Source organism: Lycium barbarum, chromosome 5 (assembly GCF_019175385.1).
Source record: "Lycium barbarum isolate Lr01 chromosome 5, ASM1917538v2, whole genome shotgun sequence".
In the NCBI taxonomy this organism is placed as follows: domain Eukaryota; kingdom Viridiplantae; phylum Streptophyta; class Magnoliopsida; order Solanales; family Solanaceae; genus Lycium; species Lycium barbarum.
This window is the reverse complement of record NC_083341.1, coordinates 135095164-135116305: the sequence shown is the minus strand read 5'-3', so window position 1 is coordinate 135116305 and position 21142 is coordinate 135095164. Positions and strand designations below refer to the sequence as shown.

Below are 21142 nucleotides of genomic sequence, written 5' to 3'. Positions count from 1 at the left end.
GAGTAGAATTCCTTCACACTGCAAGTGTTTATAACTTGAATTGTACAATGGAACTAAAAATTGAATCACTTCCACTCATAGATGCATAAGAAACTTCTCACGGTAGTACATTCATAGTCTCTCAAAATTTACATCAATAACAAAGAAAGAGGGTATAGAACTTCAACTACTTTGTACTAGTTATATCAGAGCAAGTCATCCATTTATCAGTCACAGAATTTGGAGAAGGAGCTGCTACTATTTTAGTTTCACTAATATTGAGATTAGACTCAGCTCTCTTCTCATACTCAGCTCTCTTCTCATTGTCAAATTCACTAGCCTGAATCTCCTTTAGAGCATCCAAAACTTCAACCATAGTAGGTCTCATGTCCCTATCTGTCTGCAAGCACAAAAAAGCCAGCTCTGCAACTGAAGTAGTCATTTCCCAAATCTTCGTATCTGAATCGAACCCCAGGGATGGATCGATCAACTCGTGAAATGCACATTTTACGATCTTGTTTATTGCAAAGTTAGCCAAATTAATCTCTTGGCTATTCCTATCCATATCCACAGCTGGCATTGATGAAATGAGTTCAACAAGGACCACTCCAAAGCTATAAACATCGCTTTTACTAGTCAACTGGTAACATTCGTGATACTTTGGATCAATATAACCAGGGGTACCCCGGGGTGCAGTTGAAATATGAGAGAAATCATTTGGGAAGAGCCTTGAAATCCCAAAATCTGCAACTTTAACACTGAAATTCTGATCAAGGAGTATGTTATTAGTCTTGACATCACAGTGTATTATGTCAGAAGCATGCAGATAAGTCAATGCACCAGCAGTTTCTATGGCAATGTTCATGCGGATTGGCCACGCTAGTGATCTGTCCTTCACTTTGTCACCATGGAGGTGATCAGCAAGAGTTCCATTAGAAATAAATTCATAGACAAGGAGTAGTTCACGGCTTCGCCTTGAAGTGCAGCCATAGAGGGTGACAAAATTGTTGTGCCGTAGCATAGTAAGGATCTCAATTTCATTGACAAACTGCTGCATTCGCTTGCAGTTGTGCTCGTAGAGGCTCTTTACAGCGACCTCTCGTCCATCCTTAAGTTTTCCTGTTCATCGATCGACAAAAATTAGCCACAAAGTATAAAAAGTTGATGCATAGCTCAGTTGGATTAAGAAGTTTCTCACCATAGTAAACAGTTCCGAAACCTCCATCTCCTAGGACTCTAGAGGAATTGAAATCATTTGTGGCTTCTTCAAGTTCTGAATAAGAGAAGACTGGGACACCAAAGTATATACTGCCTCCCTCAACATCATGTTTAAAAATGTCCGAGAATTTCTTTGTTGAGAGGAAGCGGGATAGACTAAATTTCCTCTTCTTGTAACACCAGACAAAGTAGATAGCTAAACAAGTAATCATCACCAATACTCCACCAAAAACTGGAAAGAAATCAGCAATCAGAAGTTATCAGAAAAAGAAAATGAAAAAAGCAAAACATTGCAATCTCTGCACTCCACTTTCCATTCATTTATTTAAACTAATATGCTTTGTCACTTCTATCATCCTTTGTCATTATAGATATGTTTTGAGTTTTTACCACAATGAAGAAGAAAATTCAAATGATATGCATGGAAATTCTGAAATAGGAAAGAAAGATGAGGTTAAAGGATATTTAACTACCTGCTCCAAGAATCAGTCCCAGCTTGCTTCTAGTCGCTTTTGCATCTAAAAAGAAGAGGGAAAATTATCCATACATGATATGAAACAAGAAAGGACCCTCAGAAATATGCATTTGACCTTGAACATGTAGATTACTTGGAGATGTCTACCTTTGTAACAAAGAAAGTTGTTGTTTTTATCAATCTGGCATCGACCTCCACCATAGTGACATTTGTAACAGTCATCAGATAGTTTCCATTCTACTAGAAATTCAGGACTCAACGAGTTGAAAAAATTATCATCGTATCCTGTTGGGTAATATGGCAATCTAATAAGTGAACAGTTGGCAGTAAGATTGCCTGCTAGAATGTCTTCATCATCACCTTCATCAAGCTTGTAGTATATGGTGAAGCCATCACAGCCATCGTACGAACCATAACCATTAAAATGATCTTTCATCTTCTGAGTAATGTATGGGTTGTTACTACTAGTGCTGTTGCATTTGAAGAAGCTGACAATATTCACTGGAAGGAGTTTGAAAGAAATAGAAGGAGAGTCTGGAAGGGAGATATTTTTGTTAAAAGCCTGGCAATCGTGTTGGCTCAACGTTGTTTCAAGCTTAGGGTCCATGAGATGAACTGTATAACTATACTCTGTGTGTAAAGCATAGTACCAATCTCCTCCAGGAAGCAGTTGGATTCTTGGAAATGGTTTAGCCTCACAACCAGACATAGGCATTATTCCACAGTCAGGTTGTGTGGAAAGAGATAAAGGAAAGCTCAGGTCAGTAAGATTTCCACATGAAAAGAACTTTGGACAAGTTGAATCATTTTTGCCCTTTGCCTGAACTAAGATCAGAAGAAGAGATAGAAGAAAGAAAACAAAAGAAGAAGCCAAATCCATATTGTGAATCCTACCGCAAGAAGAGGAAAGGTAGCTGAAGTTTTGTGAATTGCCACTCTAGCTCACCAGCTTATATCTTATAAGATCAAGGGCCATAACTTATAAATACTTTCTCTATTCTTAGTCTTTAGCTTATTGGTAAGATTTGTCAAAAAGTGACACTATGTGGAACCAAACGTAATCGGACTTATTGGGGAAAGAAAGTCAAGGCTTAGAAAGAAAAAGTTAGCTTTCATATTAACCTTTGTAGACATTCGCAGCAGTGGAAAGACTTTGACTTCTTGACTCTGCAATATAACAGCAACTTCTCAGCAGTTTCAGGACCAAAGTCTCCAAAAATGGTTGACTTAACCTGTAGAATAGAAGCTATACATCCAAAGTTTAAAAACAAAATAAAAAAAGAATAGGAAAAGGAAAAGGTTCTAGTTGCACCCAAAACGCAACTAAAGATAGTCTGAAAATGTAAAAAGAACACTACATTTAGCAGTTAGCTTCATATCTCCTTATGGTTAAAAAATCCAGCCTTCCCTTTGCTCATTTCCTCACTAGAAACTACCCAGAAAGTTTTTCAATTTTGGCAGAGTATATACAGTGTAAGCTAGAAATATTTGCAATGTTCAAAGTCATCTTCTTCAAAAACTTGAAAAAGAATAAATCATTAATTGCCATCCCTAGCTCATGGAACACTGGTCCCAGAATCCAAGAACCAATGAGTATATGACTAAGATTGAAACAATAGTGCATATATTTGATGAAGAAAATTTGGAGGTAAGAAAAAACAATAGTGCATATCATTAGGACTAAACATACTAATTGACACTTGTACTTGCATAGATTTCTAATGAAGGCCCCTCAATTTCACAAGTTCTCAAATAGCACCTCATTTTTTATTTTTTTCCTGAGGAAGTAACAACTGTAGTATATACAAAAAACTGCACCAGAGTTAATGCAGTCAAGACTGACTTACAAAGAGGACTACAGAAAGATCTCATATTCCTTAGATTCATAAGGATCCTATAACATCTACAAAGACTCAAGATCTTCCATATATTCTTGTTCCCACCAAAAACAAAACAAAACTAGGCACTTCATTATCATTTTCCGGGTGGAGCTTCATCAAAGCATCTTTGGTTTCTCTATCTCCACACTGTCCATCAAATATAAGCTGGGACACTCCTCCATCTCTCAAATAGTATCTCCTATTGTAAAAGATACAAGTGTTTTAAGCACTTCTAACCCCGTAACACATTAACCTTTTACATTTTCCGACCTGCCAGTGTATATAACAGCTCTTGTATAATGAAATTAAAAATTAAATCACTTTCACTCAAAGATATGTAGCTCAAGAAACTTCTCACAGCAGTACATTCGTAGTCTCTCAATTCTACATCAGTAATAAAGGAACGACGCATAGAACTACTTTGTAGTAATTATACTAGAGCAAGTAATCCATTTATCAGTCACAAAATTTGGTGAAGGTAGTGATTTAACTTGCTTAAGCAACAACTTATCTTCTGTTTCAGGGAAAGGAGGTGCTGTAACTATTTTAGCTTCATTACCATTGAGATTAGACTCAGGTCTCTTCTCATAGTCAAATTCACTAATCTGAATCTCCTTTAGAGTATCTAAAACTTCAACCATAGTAGGTCTCATGTCCCTATTTGTCTGCAAGGATAGGAAAGCAAGCTTTGCAACTGAAGTAGTCATTCCCCAAATCTTGGTATCTGAATCAAACCCCAGGGATGGATCGATCAACTCGTGAAATGCACATTTTACGATCTTGTTTATAGCAAAGTTAGCCAAATTAATCTCTTGGCTATGCCTATTCATATCCACGGCTGATATTTTTGACACCCAATTTTGACCCTCCTTTCTTTCAATTTACTTTCTCAAGCTTCTAAATTAATAATTGTCTTGTTTTACTACTTTTTTTTTTTTTTTTTTTACAATTATCAATATTATCCCTTTATTATAATTGTTACCATTTTTAGGATTACTAACTTAAAGTTACATTTTTATTATCTTATACCTCTTCCTATTAATTGATTGTCATTATGTTATTTTCGTACTTATTAAATTAGCTATAAGTCGATTATATCATATGCTAAATAATTAAAGGTAAGTTTTGTAATATTAGTACTTTATTTTCCATATATTAATTACTTTTATTTTCTATATATTAATTACTAATGATCATCACATTACTACTTATATATAAGCTGCTAGCGAGAGGAGCTTAGGGTCAGCCACTAAATTTACCGATGTATCCTTTTGCTGATGTAAGGGGTTGTAGGGATATTTTGGGGAGTTGAGTTATCTGATTTAGTTTTACTTCCAGCGGCAAGCGAGAGGAGCTTTGGGTCGTCCTCTTCCAGCTTGTGCTCTCTCATTGGTTGCATAGTACTTATGATTTTTTCTCGCTGCTTTATTATTGTAAACTGTAACTTTTTAGCTGGGTTTATTGTGTTGTCCTTTTTTGTTTTCTGCAGCAACACATAACATTTTCTTGTACTCAATACTTCCATGTGTATAGCAACGACGCGTATAGTTCCCCCTTTTTATTATTATACAGTGAAGTTGGTATTATCTTTGATTGAAAAAAAAAATCTCTTGATTTAATTCCCATTAAATCCTACACATCTAGGATTAGCACGTGCAGTCCCTAGAAATTATGTCCTACTGTATTTACTTTTGTGCAAGTTTATAAGACAACTTTTCACAACGTTTTAAAGAGAAATAAGGACGGGCGGAAAAAAGGTAAAACTGAAAGAATATTTTCCGTTCATTCCTTGAATTGATTAATATATAAAAATATCCTACTCAAACTAGGAGAGTACCAAATATTACAAAATATTCTAACCTAAATAAGAAATTACAAAATATTTACATAATCTATCACACCCCGCAGTCGAAACGGGAGGTTTACGAACGCCGAGACTGTCACGAAAATCTTCAAAAAGGACCCGAGGAAGACCTTTAGTGAAAATATCTGCAATCTGATATCGGGACAGGACATGAAGGACTCGAACTTGTCCCCGCACAACCTTCTCACGCACAAAATGAATGTCCATCTCAATATGAATGGTGCGTTGATTTTGCACCGGATTACCAGACATATATATGGCACTTACATTGTCACAATATACCAACGTAGCTTTGCGAACCGGACAATGTAGTTCCAATAAAAGATTGTGAATCCAGCAAGACTCAGAGACAACATTAGCCACACCACGATACTCTGCTTCAGCGCTAGACCGAGAAAGAGTTGGTTGTCGCTTTGACGACCAAGAAATCAAGTTGTCACCCAAAAATACACAATACCCCGACATAGAACGACGACTGTCCGGACAGTCACCCCAATCTGCATCGGTGTAGGAGACAAGGTCGGTGATCGATGATGGGTAGAGATGCAACCCGTGATCAAGAGTGCCCTGAACATACTGCACAATCCGTTTAAGAGCATGCATATGATCGTCCCGCGGGTCATGCATATGTAAGCACACCTGTTGGACAGCATATGAAATATCTGGTCTCGTGAAAGTGAGATACTGAAGAGCACCTGCGAGATTACGATAATGAGTGGGATCTTCATAAGGAGCACCCGAAGTAGCACTGACCTTCGATTTTGTGTCAACCGGAGTGAGAGAGGGCTTGCAAGATGACATACCCGCGCGATCAATGATTTCCTCGGCATACTTACGTTGAGAGAGGAACATCCCCCCTTGTGACGGGTCACAACAATGCCAAGAAAATAATTCAAACGACCTAAATCATTCATAGCAAATTCGGAACCAAGCCTATCCATGATGGAACGACGGAGAGCGTCTGAGGATGCAGTGAGTATAATATCATCAACATAGAGTAATATGTATGCCATTTCAGTCCCCGCATGGTAGATGAACAATGAATTATCAGACCTGCTATTAGAGAAGCCAAGGGAAAACACAAAATCTGCAAAACGTCTATACCAAGCACGTGGAGCCTGCTTAAGCCCATAGAGAGACTTACGCAATAGGAAAACATAATCAGGATGTGTGCGATCCCGAAAACCCATAGGCTGATGCATATACACAGTTTCCTTGAGCTCACCGTAAAGAAAAGCATTCTTCACATCCAGTTGATGTATAGGCCAATACTTTGACAACAAAAGACTAAGAATAGTGCGGATAGTTGCCGGTTTCACCACCGGACTGAACGTCTTACCACAGTCAATGCCAACCTGCTGAGTTTTTCCATCACTGTCACGCCCCGAACCATGGCCTGGACGTAACACGGCACTCGGTGCCTGACTGCATGTGACTGAGCGAACCACATGGCTTGCTGAATCATCATGATGCATAACATAAGCGGAATATAACGTGAATGCATGATGAACCTTTATAAAACGTAGTAAATCATAAAAACTTAATAAAATACTTGTTTAAACATGAGTGCGGAAATAACATAAATGAGCCAAAATAGCTATACGACTCCAAATGTCTGACATGACATAACTGACTTGTCTAGTCTATGAAACCTCTATCATGAGTCTGACTGGAAACATACTTACCGGGACAAGGCCCCCAGCATTGTCACGACCCGACTAGGGCCGCGACGGGTACCCGGGACTAACCACCGAGCACCGCTCGTTTCCTCACTCGTCATAACCATTTTACATTTCTTTATCATTCATAATCTCATAATCATAAGACAACCATTTTTCATTTGACAACATAAATGATTTTATTATACATGTGCCCCTTAGGCCATCAAAATAACATATACAAATATAACATAGTAATCTTGTGAGACCATCTAACCCACACTGCGCATCTACGAGCCTCTACTGACATATTATACATATAGACGGAACAAGACTCCGTCGTGCGCGAAATACATAAAGGAGCCAAAAGAATAAACATAAGCACCTCCGAACAATGGAGTGCTCTCAATCAGCTGACAGCTACTAAGAATCTGGATCAAGCTCACCTCCCTGTCTACCTGTGGGCATGAACACAGCGTCCGAAGAAAACGGACGTCAGTACGAATATTGTACTGAGTATGAGAGGCATAAACAATAGCAATATATCAATGAAATATGAAGGCATCAATGAGATAAGGAGGCATCAAGAAAGGGCAATCTGTACTGGCTATCAAAAATAACTGAAATAATGCATGCTCACTTACTCATAATCATTACCATGTATGTATACACATATAAGCTGCCCGTCCATAGGTACGGTGTGATAATGTATAAGCTGCCCGTCCTGGTAGGAGCGGTGTGATAATCATAGCCTGCGTCCAGGCCTCCCGCGTCCGGGGTATAAGCTGCCCACTATAGTGGTGTGCACATCTACGTGCCTGCCCGGCCGACTATAGCGCGACGCGGTGTGAGAAAATACATACGTATATATATAAAGCATGCATAAGAGCCCAATCAAAAGCCATAACTATATCGGAGTGACGTAAAGTCGGTGGCTTCCGACGTCATTATGGAACATTCATTGACATCCTGCCTCACCTTGAAGGAATTAGCATATAAGGTGAGTGTAAGCAATAAATAACATCATTAACATCATAGGATCATCACAACATGAGTATTGGGATTTCTATACTTTACTCATTACCTTGTGTGTCTAATTATGGACATAGACTCGTATTTTTCGGAACTTAAGGAAACTCATGGATAAAAAGAGAGTCAAGCTATAAGATTCATGCCATAGAAAGAAAGGACTAGCCTCACATACCTTGAACTCTATCTAATGTCCAACGTCTACTTCTCGAGCTCGCAGGTCTAAAATTAAGATAACATAGGCCACGGTTAGATTATCCACATCACTTACTAACCAATCCAAGTACGAATGAAACTTAACAAAATTCGGGCAGCATTTCCCCTGTAAACTTAACAATCCTCGAAATTCCAACTTAGCCAAACATCAATAAAAATACCAACAACAACAATACCAACACTTAATCATGCAATTTTCTTCCTTCCAATTCCACTTAATACAATTTAATTTTTCCACTACAATATCATTAACTCTAATTTCATGACAAAAGAAGAAGTCTTACCTCAAATATAATTAGGACAGATCTTCCAATAACTTGCACAATTTGCCCATTTCATCTTCTTCAACTTTAACTTCTGATCTTGCTGCTCCCTCAAACACTTAGAACACCTCGGAGATTATTTATTTATTTATTTTATTTTATTTTGCTATCAAAATCTTGAGCCTTATTGTGGACTGCCATGGCCGTGAGCTTGGCAGCCATGGTTAATGCTAATTTTCTTAAGAAACAAAATCATTAGCTAAGAGAGAATGGTTTAATTTAGGGGTGCTGGTACGTTTCTTAAGAAGCAAAAATGGAAGCAATGTAAAAATGGGAATTCTCCAAGTAGAAAGTAATGTGCAGCAATTGTAAATGCAAAAAGGCATTCACTTCCTTTGCCTTAAACGTATCCCCATGCACTTTATGTGCTTTATGACTCACCCATACACTTCATGCCACTTTTGTCTAATTCACATGACACTCATTACTATTATTTAACGTAGCATTTGGTGAATTATGCAACTTCCTGTAATTGTATAAGAATGAAACACGTACTGCCCTTGGACCAAACATATGTCCTTGTCCAATATTATCTATAATGATTATCCCTTTGTGGGACTCGCATATAAATGTTGTCCTCTTAGCATCATCCAAATATTTTGACTAATCATTTTTGTTTCACGCTACCTTCGGCCACTTTTAATTTATCCACATAACTAGTCTCTTACTCTCAGTTCACTTAAATAGTAATCATTTTTTAGCACACCTTATATACACATTTTATGCTCCTATGATATGTCACTAGTTCATGGCCTCTTTTGCCACACATAAAATATTATTTCCAATCATCGATGTCACTTTTTACCGTCTTAAATCATTTCGGGACTTCATCCTCTTATACACCGAGTTCTTAATTTGCATACTTGAATATGATCAAATCCTCCGTGCTCGTGTAAATTTTGCTCATATTGGACGATTAAATTTTTCTAGTCCAAAAATACGGGATATTATAGCTTGGACCGTATTTCATCAAATAAATTTCGAACCTCGACAAAACTTATTTTCTTAGATTTGTTTAATTTCAAATATTTATAACACATCTGTATCATTACTACAACCACCCACAAACTTGGGAGGATAACCTCATTTTCGTTACTAATATCATTTAACTCGCACCCTTTCCAACACATGAAAATACGGGATGTAACATCCTTCCCCCCTTTAGAACATTCGTCCTCGAATGTTAAATTAGCCCTGCGCTCCCAATACTTCCTTAAATGTTCTTTTACTGGATTATGTTCTTCACATGCCTCTTTCGTTGGTCGACTCCCTTCAATTTATTATGATGCATTTCAGATCTCTAAGTAACCATTCTCGTAATATTTCGAAAATGCAATCTGCTACATACATATGTATGAATTTTTCCTATATAAAACTTATATAAAATGGTGAAGGGTCCAACGTTTACTTTCCAGTGGTGCCCATCCACTTAACCAACCCATTGATATTATTAGACTTTATTATCTCAATTGAATCAGCCACCAATTCTACCAAATAGTCTTAGTCATATATTGCTTGCTTGACATGCCCACACGTAGCATGTAAAATATCACACCTGTCCCCTTTATGCTAATTGTAACTGCTTCACTTTATCTCATGTAATTAATTACTTGTTCCCTTAGTTGACCTTGGGGCCCGTATAACTTTATACCACTTCAGAAAATTGTTTATCAAATGTCACCACTAATGAATTAATTGCTTAGTCACTAATACCTTAAAATGGTACCACCTGGAAGTGTTACATTTACACTTATCCATTACTAACAAATTAATTCATTCCTCCACCATATTCCTCATTTAGTCAATTATACACATATTGTTTTTTAACTTAAATATTTAATCACTTTTATGGAGACACGTAGTCATGTTGATTATGACACTTGTCACTTTATTCTTTAACTAGTAGACTTGTTTCCCACTACAATTATTAAATAATTTCCTGTCCACAATCTCTTAAATTATAATCACTTAAGGCTGCCATCAGTTATATAAACACAAACACACCTCAACCTTCTGCCACCTAGCCATGAGTCACACGGACATATGCCCATTCAAAAAAAATTATCCAGCCATTTCAATTGATTTATTTACTTCTATCATGATCCCCAATTTACTCAATGACACAGATAATGATATATCAATTGAGGAACATTTAAATTATTCACCATCATAGCCGTGGGGTCCACCACTGAAATGGCATCCAAAGATAAAACTTTGTGGGCATTTGTACGAATGTCTTGAGTCACTATTAATTTATTTACCATGCTTCCACGTATATAGAGTGTTGCCACATCAAAATTTATCCATAGTACAATACTTAAACTACTTTAATCCTCACCTAATAATATAACAAATAAATTCCTCTCCCTCCATTTTAGTTCAATGTCTTTAACCAGTTAATCATGTACTTATTTTCTTGATCATGATTTACTTAAATATGAACCACTTTTAACACATTTATAAACTTGAGGAATAACCTCGCACGTCCAACTCAAACTGTACCCGTTATTCCTTCCTATTTATTTTCTCTTTCATCCGCCAACTTTACATTTTAATCATGCTTCAGTATTCTTAGCTTATCCGACATGCATCTTTCGCACCGTTGCTTACATGTGTACTTTGTAGCTTCCAATATCATTAGTCATTTTCGTCTGACGATGCCGTTCTTCAGCTGAAATCAAGGGTTAGTATAAGGAATTTCATTTCCTATGGCTGGGCTCTATCGCACGATCTTAAAAATGAAAGAAAGGTAACATCCTAAATGTCCTGTAGTTTCCTGTTTATAGATGTGGTGCACAACACACCGATAAACAAGACTCTACTAGACACGGCTCGTAGACACTTCCTAGGACTGAACTGCTCTGATACCACTTCTGTCACGACCCGACTAGGGCCGCGACGGGTACACGGGACTAACCACCGAGCACCGTGTCACACCCCATTTTAACCCGGAGTCAAAATTAGGGATACGACGTATTGGTGATTCCTATTTTTGTTTTGATTTTAAGGAGTCGCCACCTAATTAATTTAACGGTGAATTAGGACACCTAGATGTTTGACTAAGGCAAAGTTAAACTAAACCTTTGTTAATAGTCTGCTTAACCAGGATGATTCTAGGTAAGGGCTCTATATTATCCTAAAGGGAAGGGGTTAGGCATCCTTTAGAATCCGTTAACTTACGGTTATCCGACCAAACTTCGGTTAATTAATTGAGAGTAAATATAATGTTTAAATTCACAAATGTCGTTAAAATTTTAAAAGGAAAATCATATTAGTGAAAATAAGATTTATAGAAAATATAATATAAAAGAAAACTTAAAATGCCATTTTTTTTAAAAATAGGACTTATAAACCGCTAAGACTTTAAATGAAAGTAATAATGATGTCATTTGAAATAATACTTGTAGAAAATATGATGTATTACCTAAAAGAAAATTTTAAAGGCTATTTAAAATAAAACTTGGACACGCTAAAGCCTTGAATGAAAAATGTAATAATATTCTTGAAAATAAGACTTGCAAAGATATAAACCTATAATCTTTTAGCAAAAATGTGAACTTTAGACAAAAACTTTGTATTATATTAATATGGTGATGTAAAAATACCTAAACTTATTTTCTTTAAAATGTGATGGATAGGGTATGAGTTTAATTTCTTTTATATTAACTATACATGGCTAAAAGAAGTGTATTATTGGATAAACTTTGAAAAATTATTCATAGAATGTATTTGAACTTATATTTGCATATTAGTGACGTGTTGAAATTTCTAGGATAGTGAGCATAAAATATGATTCTCTTAACTCGAAAATATATAGTCAAGCTATTTTGCAAATCAATTACTCTAAAAAATAAATACTAGATGTCGCAAACAGTTTTGACATAAAAGGGAAAGAAAATGAAGCTAATGGAATTAATTGATCTTTCTTAAGTTTAACTACCCTTTCACTAAAGCTAACCCACTAAATTCACTAAAGTTCACCTAAATTAAGAAAATAAAAAAAAGCAAAATAAAAGTTAGTCACATAATACAAGTTAAATGCAACAACATAAAATAGAGGTGTAAAATATAATGAGATGGGCTTGACCCATTTTGAGCTGCCGGGAACAGGCCGCTGTTGGGCTATGGCCCAGCTATTTTTTATAGACTGCTATGGCTGCTGCCTGTATTCCTGTCTATTGGGCTTTGGCCCAGAATTTTATTTCTTTCCTTTTGGGCATGTGCTGCGGACAGAGGGCTTGGACGGATTTCGTTGGGCTTTTAGCCCAAACACCGAATACGGAAGAAGAACGAGTCCCTCAGACTCGTATGCGATGTTCATGCATAAAACGGAAGAAAAAGATTAGTATATAATCGATGAATAAGGTCAACATGTAAAATATAAGCTCAAAAAAAACAGATCAGTAGATTATGTATAAAGTATGTATATTTAATATATATATATACCTCATATATATACATTCATAAGGATGTATTGAAGGCTAATATTCTTATATAGGTGTTTACTAAGATATACTAGTCCTATACATACTTATACATAGTCAACAGAGGGAAGGAAAAAAAAGAAAGTATTATGAAGCTTCCGATGCACACAGTCCAATCCTTAGAAAACAACAATTATTAGGCTCATAACCATAACTGTGAACAATACAGCCATGAACAACCAATAATACAGCCATGAGTAACAAAAATTGCAGCCAAAGAATATAACACTTTGAACCAGCCACTAATTATGGCAGAAAACAGATTTCGAACACAATAACAGATGGTACAATTCGACAGCCGCAATGCCTTGAACGAATGACAAGATTTGTCTTCACAACTAGTCAAAACATTACTTTCAAAATGTCACAACAATCAAACTAAGTAAAGCAGCCACACATACATCAAGGCAGAAACACAGAAGGACTGAGTTGGCCTATCCAGGAGGAAGCAAGAAGATGCAGAGGTGTTCGTTACAAGTTTTAGACCCATTTTATTAGTAAATGAAAGTATCCATAAGGTGCAGTCTTCAGAAAGGTTCCGACAAGGGAAAACATTTGAAACAAAGCATCGTTGGTTTAAGGGAATCAGCATAGACTCTCACATTTAACAACAAATCCGCGCTTAAACAGACATGTAACACAACAGGCCTTCTCTGGGTTAAGAGCTACCATGGTGATTATTTAGCAACTTATACGCAAAGGGAAGAAAAGGGTGAGGATAGCATATGGGCAGGTTGAGATATTAAGATCAGATAAATCGCTTTCAGGCATGCAAACAAGTATCGCTCTTTCTAGACAGTAATGCCATTATTTAAGATAGTCTAAGATGATAGTTTGAGGCAGCTTTAGGATAATACAAAACACCTACTGAGTTTAAGAGGGATATTATGGTATTCAGGTCCATTTTTAGTTCATAATCTACATTATTGACAAGGCAATGCACTAATATTTACAGCAAATATCATCACTGCCAGTGGCTTACAATACTAGAGCTATAGCAAAATATCATCTTTTAACTGGAGGGAAATATATGATTCAAACAGGACATTAGCTACAATAGAGTTATTGGACCTTGCGCATTTCAATTTTTATGCTTCAGCTCTGTGCATTTTCTGTACATTACACAGGCAGCATGATCTTATGTGTAAGTATTCCTGAAAAAACCTATTTCTAACTACATGAAAGTTCCAAATAGCAAATTAACAGAGAATCCATATTCGCAATGCAACATTCAATTACAGGGGAGTATTCAAAACAATTCAAGCCAAATGACTGCTAAATAAGTCCAGCTATTCATCCACCAATGAAGATTTTGTAAGAACTTAGGCTGACTCATTACAGATTTGTAAACAGGTGAATATTTAAGCTAAGTAATTTGGCCTTAATGAAAGTCTCGACATAAGTAGGAAAGACAAAGTAGACATAAATCCCCTATGATGAAATAACCAGAGACTTAAAACTCATTTTAGTTCCTCAAACCCAGCATTTACTAATTCAAGCTATGATACAAGCTTCTCATTTTAAACCAGATTTAAAGAAAAAGAAAGAAAACAGTGTTCTCCTAGGATCCTACAGAGTATTTAAAGCAACATGTGAGTTAACAAAAATAAGGAAGCATGAGTAAAGGTAGGGGGGAACTGGCAGCAAACAAATTGTATATTTAATGACCATAGGAAGTCTATTTCATCAATTTACATCACACATGTGCATAGTTATAGCTGTGGATTATCTAGCTTCCAAGATGCTTAAGGATTGTTGAAGCCCAAGATAAACACATAATCACCTTGACACACCTTAGTCAATTTCTAGTGCAGGCCAACAAAGTAACTCTGGAAACATACGGGTTGTACACAAACCTACACCAATGATAGCCTACTCATTTTTACTTGAACTATCATGGAACTATCTCCATTTTCTTTAGCAACATCAAATCCAATCTATGTGAATTATCAATCATGTGCATACCTAACATTAACCCTTAAATATGCAGCAACAGTCACTACTAATGGATTAAAACACACATGAAGTCTAACAGGGGAGATATTACTACTAACATCATATTCTCAACATAACAGGGCATTGAATCATTAAACAAAATGATAGAGAAATGCAGCTAACCGAGACTTTAAACTAATTAATATATGAGACATAAGTTAAACGGGCATAGTGCTGATCAAACTAATCATTTAGCATGCTTAAATCCCAAGAAACCTAAACTGATATTAGCATGTAAGTAGGAATTAAATACTCTTTAACATGACTAAAGTTAGCAATTAGGACAATATGACCAAACAAGACTAACACTTAACGTACATCTGCCCGATTCATACTAACACTTATCATAACTAATTAACTTAATGCGGATAAACAAAACAAATAAAATGCTAAAAATATACTAAAGGAAGGAAGTATGCTGACCTTCTTCGGGTGCAGCGAAGTGGGTACGGGCTTTCGATCTATGCTCGAAACACTATCAAAAATCCGAGCTTGAATCCTTTTTGACCCGAAACGATAGTAAAAGCCAAAATAAAAAGGACGATTTTTGGTACTTCGACTGAATCTTAAGAAATATTAAAAAATTGAACAGAGAGACTATTTTCTGGAGAAGTTGAGGCGATTCAAAAACTTTGATTTTTAGGGGATTTCTGTGGTTAATACAACTTGTTCTTGGGGAATTTCATGACTAAAAAAAAATTGATTCTTGGGGGTTTCCAATCCAAAAAAAAAATCCTTTACTTCTTGAGGTAACTTCGTGAACCCGAAAAATCCCCCCTTTCAACTGATTTGGAGATGGATATTTATAAAGCGATTTAGGGTTTCTTGTGACGAAAAGAGAGAGAGGAGCGGGGGGAGACAAGGGAAAGTGGGGAACAGAGAGAAGTGGGAGCGGGTGTGGGCGGCGGTGGTGGGGAACAGGAACGAGTGGGGGGGGAGCGGAGGAGAGGGAAGAAAGGGAAGGAGAGAGAGAGAGGCGAAGGAGGCGGCGATGCGGGTGAAGGGGAAAGAAAGAGAAGGAAAGGGTTTTAGGGTAAAAGAATAAGGAAATGGGGTTGGACCGGGTCGGGTAACGTGGGTAATGGGCTGGATCAATTTTTGGGCTGGGTATTAAATGAATGGGCTGGTCCGAAGTGTTGGTTAATTATTTGGGCTAGGATGAATTAAATTGGGCTGGTAAATTAAAATGTGGACTGATTTATGAATTGGTCCGAAAATAGTATGGATTGATTGGGCTACTGCGTTTAAATAAAGACCTACTTAAATAACTTGCGTTAAAATATTACGTAACATAAAATATGCAATTATTAGTGCTCAGATAAAAAATGGCGTTGTAATAGCCGTGCAATAATATTTCGAAAATCCACCGTAAATAAACACTATTATTTAATTATGCAAAGATAAATGCGATGCGTGTGCGTAAGCTGGTAAAATACCGAAATGATAAAAATTGTGAATTATAATGATATTGGTAACATAATAATAATAATAATAATAATAATAATAATGATAATAATAATAATAAATAATAATAATAATAATAATAATAATAATAATAATAATAATAATAATAATAAGAGTAACTGCAACAGAATAATAAAGTGCCGGTATTGATGAGAAGTTGATAATTTAGTAAAAAATGACTATATATATATTTTAATTTTTCTAAAAATATTAGAGGCGTAAATAGGTATTTTGGAAGAGAGGCGGGACAAAATTGGGTGTCAACAACTTGTCCCTCTTTGCCCGGTAATGATGAAAGAGTTGTCGGGCAAAGACGTTGACTCAGTAGCCTATTTTGTCCCGGCTAAAAGAAACTTGAGAGGATTATGACCGAACTCCGGCTTCTGAGTTGCCTACATATCTCGGGCTGTACGAGAATCAGGTCGAGTGTAGTTCTGGGACAATTACGACACCTGAACCCGATTAGCGCGAATCTTGCAAAATATTGTCCCAGTGTTGAATTATGATAACACTGGGTATTATGATAGAGACTTGAGAATTCAATTGCTGGAATGCAAAAGAATACTTGTGATTAGAGACGAGTGTTCGAGGTAGATCCTTGACCCGTGTCGGAAAGTCTTATTATCCTTCCCGACAAATTGCCCCAGTTCGCTGCCGAAGAAAAAGTTCCACGATTTGATGTGTGATGCCAACTTCGATATTTGTTCGAAGCCACCAGCTAAAAACAATTGTTAGCAAAAAGAAATAATATGTATAAATAAGACAGGGTTGGAGAAGTTACACTTGTAACCCTGTTTCGAAAGTTGAATCCACATTCCGGAGGTGGGTGCCTGAATTGAAATATAAAATATCCGCATTCGGAGGTGGATGCCTGAACTAAAATATAAGATTCCCGCATTCGTAGGTGGGTGCCTGAACTTGAATATAAAATACCCGCCTTCGGAGGTGGGTGCCTGAACTTGAATATAAAATACCCGCATTCGGAAGTGGGTGCCTGAAATAAAATATAAGATACCCGCATTCGGAGGTGGGCGCCTGAACTGAAATATAGAATACCCGCATTCGGAAGTGGGCGCCTGAACTGAAATATAAAATACCCGCATTCGGAGGTGGGTGCCTGAACTGATATATAAAATACCCGCATTCGGAGGTGGGTGCCTGAACTTGAAATATAAGATACCCGCATTCGGAGGTGGGTGCCTGAACTTGAAATATAAGATACCCGCATTCGGAGGTGGGTGCCTGAACTTGAAATATAAGATACCCGCATTCGGAGGTGGGCGCCTGAACTGAAATATAAGATACCCGCATTCGGAGGTGGGTGCCTGAACTTGAAATATAAGATACCCGCATTCGGAGGTGGGTGCCTGAACTTGAAATATAAGATACCCGCATTCGGAGGTGGGCGCCTGAACTGAAATATAAGATACCCGCATTCGGAGGTGGGCGCCTGAACTTAAGTATAAGATACCCGCATTCGGAGGTGGGCGCCTGAACTTAAATATAAGATACCCGCATTCGGAGGTGGGTGCCTGAGCTGAAATATAAAATACCCGCATTCGGAGGTGGGCGCCTGAACTGAAATATAAATCCACGTCCACTTCCACAGTTCAAAAATATAAATCCACGTCCGCATTTCACGGTACAAAAAATGTAAATCCACATCCACTTCCACAGTGCAGAAAAATAAATCCACGTCCACTTCCACGGTGCAAAAAATATAAATCCACGTCCGCATTTCACGGTACAAAATGTAAATCCACATCCACTTCCACAGTGCAGAAAAATAAATCCACGTCCGCATTTCACGGTACAAAAAATGCAAATCCACATCCACTTCCACAGTGCAGAAAAATAAATCCACGTCCACTTCCACAGTGCAAAAAATATAAATCCACGTCCGCATTTCACGGTACAAAAAATGTAAATCCACATCCACTTCCACGTGCAGAAAAATAGATCCACGTCCACTTCCACAGTGCAAAAATATAAATCCACGTCCGCATTTCACGGTACAAAAAAAAATGTAAATCCACATTCACTTCCACGTCCGTATTATACGGTACCAAAAATAAATTCACATCCACTTCCACGTCCGCATTATACGGTCCAACAAATAAATCCACATCCACCTCCACGTCCGTATTATACGGTACAAAAAATAAATCCACATCCGCTTTCACAATGCAAAAAGAAATACATCCACACCCACTTTCCTCGGTGCAAGAAAATAAATCCACCTCCACTTTCACAAACTTTACAAATAAATCCACTTGCACGTCCACAATGTTCATATGAATCCACATTCTTTCCCACGATATAAATCTACTTCTACTTCCACGTCCACATCCACAATGTAAATCCACGTCCACTAAAAAAAATAGTATTGTAGAAAAGTATCCACATCTTAATCCGTGTTCCGTTTGTGAGGGAAGTGAAATCCATAATTATCCCCACAATTTAATATACGACGCAAGATTTCAATCTTGTTATCTTATTAAAATACCACATTCTAAAAGAACTTGTTAGCGACTTGAAATAAATAAAAATGTACAAAGTGATGACAAAGTTGAGGAATTCAAACCAATAACAGGTGTCCAATGTCAGTATCCACTTTGAAGAAGGTTAAATCCACGATTATGTGCACTTGATCCATCGAGAAATGCCACAAGCTAAAACAACTGTTAGTGGTGAGAATATGTAAATAGCTGAGTTTGAAAGAATTACGCTCGCAGTCCCTGGTTGGGAAGATAAATTCATGTCCACTGTTGCGATCAAAATTTCATGAAGAGTGGAACAACGTCCATCGTTTAGCGCAGGCTGACTTTACATCCACATTGAAGAATTTTTGCCTTTTGAAGAAAGCTAACTCTTTGATCACGTGCATAATTAAAATTTTAAGAAGAGTCAAATATGCACCACATCCATATTAATGAACCTGTCTCATCAAAGAAAAATTGTGAGTTTAAAAGAAAATTGGTTGACTTGTGCAGGTCGGGGAACTTGGCCTTTGAATTGATCCTTGTTTCGGTCGCGTTCATGTTCTTCGATACCTCATTCCATATTTTGCCTTGCCTGGGGAGTTTCAGTCATAAAAGTGTATTTTGCAAAAATAAGAATAACGAGATTTGGACGATTTCGAAGGGAAATACTTAGTGGCTCTAATAGGTAAAATGATTAGGAAGACTCTATTTTTGAATTTATCCGCATTTTAGAAATATATGGATGGACTTTCATTTAAAATTGTTAAACATTTAAGACCACTTTTATGCTACTTCTAAAAAAAATTGTCCCAGTTTTCAGTCCTGAAGACACTTGGCTCTAAACGATTGAAAAGTGAGAACTTATAATGAAAGTTTTTGGAAGCGATTTGACCGATTTCAAAATTTTTGTCCCAGTTTCAAGTTACTAGGACATATGAATTTAAAAAGTAGGAAGGCCAAAATCTTATATAAAAATCCTTATGTATTTTATAGGAACCAAAATGGTTGGACAAAACGAAGATATAAAAAATTTCAAAATAGAAGGGCCGAACCCGCCTCGGGTTGCCTACGTATCCCAAAGGAATCAGGCCAGACGTAGTTCGTGATAAAAATAAAGACTTTTGAGTTTGTTTTTTTTTTTTTTTGATAAAAAGGGGGCCGAGCCCTATATGGGTTGCCTACGTATCCAAAAGGAAATCAGGCCACACGTAGTTCCACCCATACAACAAAACACTGAAATATTTTGAAAAAGTGGCCGAACCCGATGTGGGTTGCCTACGTATCCAACAGGAAGTCAGGCCAAACGTAGTTCCAACCATAAACAAAGATACTGAAATATTTTGAAAAAGTGGCCGAACCCGATGTGGGTTGCCTACGTATCCGACAGGAAGTCAGGCCAAACGTAGTTCCAACCATAAACAAAGATACTGGAAATGATTTTAAAAGAGTGGCCGAACCCGATGTGGGCTGCCTACGTATCCAACAGGAAGTCAGGCCAAACGTAGTTCGTTACAAACAAAATGACAGACTCTTAATTTAAAAAGGCCGTAACAAAACATAGAGGCAACATGACAAAAGGAACTAAATGTTCTAGTTGATGCCTCCGGCCTACTATAAAAGGAAATTTAAACTTAAAATACTGAAACTCCCGGCGAACCGAGGCTAAGATAGAAGTTCAATTTTGCAACTCAGGTCCTGGCTCAGCAGCCTATAAAGTCAATATTTCAGCAAAGTCTTTGATTATCGCAGCATGATCATCTTCATCTTCCACGAACAGGTTCTTGACTCCCTCCACGATATCATCATAGGCAACTTCAACAATCAGATCTGAAGGTTTTGAGAAAGTTTGATCAATGGTAGGAATAGGTTTTGGCAATGCAATCTCCTTCCTTTTATTCTTTCGTGCTTTCTTCACTTCTTCCTCAGTTGGCTCATATCCCAAACCGAATGTAAACTGTTGCGTAGGGAGAACGACTGGCTCAACTCGCCCATTTAGTGTTTTCCCTAGCCCAAATCCAGGTTGGTACCCATTTCTTAGCATTTCTTTTGCAACCATAATTGCGGCGCATGATCT

At 37.2% G+C, this 21142-nt stretch overlaps 1 protein-coding gene and 1 pseudogene across 1 annotated transcript; both read right to left on the bottom strand.

Moving 5' to 3' along the window:
- On the bottom strand, positions 1-2685 carry LOC132641715 (LEAF RUST 10 DISEASE-RESISTANCE LOCUS RECEPTOR-LIKE PROTEIN KINASE-like 1.1). Its single transcript, XM_060358790.1, has 4 exons — positions 1820-2685; positions 1671-1715; positions 1178-1429; positions 1-1098 (listed from the first exon to the last, which is right to left on the bottom strand). The coding sequence occupies exons 1-4, from the start codon at positions 2550-2552 to the stop codon at positions 167-169; spliced, it is 1962 nt and encodes a 653-aa protein (XP_060214773.1). The 5' UTR covers positions 2553-2685; the 3' UTR covers positions 1-166.
- A 1231-nt stretch (positions 2686-3916) lies between these two features.
- LOC132639865 (LEAF RUST 10 DISEASE-RESISTANCE LOCUS RECEPTOR-LIKE PROTEIN KINASE-like 1.1) overlaps positions 3917-21142 on the bottom strand; it is a 49033-nt pseudogene continuing 31807 nt past the window's right edge.

Coding starts and splice junctions, on each gene's coding strand:
- LOC132641715 (XM_060358790.1), bottom strand. CDS start 2,552: ATGGATTTGGCTTCTTCTTTTGTTTTCTTTCTTCTATCTCTTCTTCTG. Junction 1,716..1,819: donor CAACTTTCTTTGTTACAAAG/GTAGACATCTCC, acceptor TCTTCTTTTTAG/ATGCAAAAGCGACTAGAAGC. Junction 1,099..1,177: donor TTTCGGAACTGTTTACTATG/GTGAGAAACTTC, acceptor ATCGATGAACAG/GAAAACTTAAGGATGGACGA.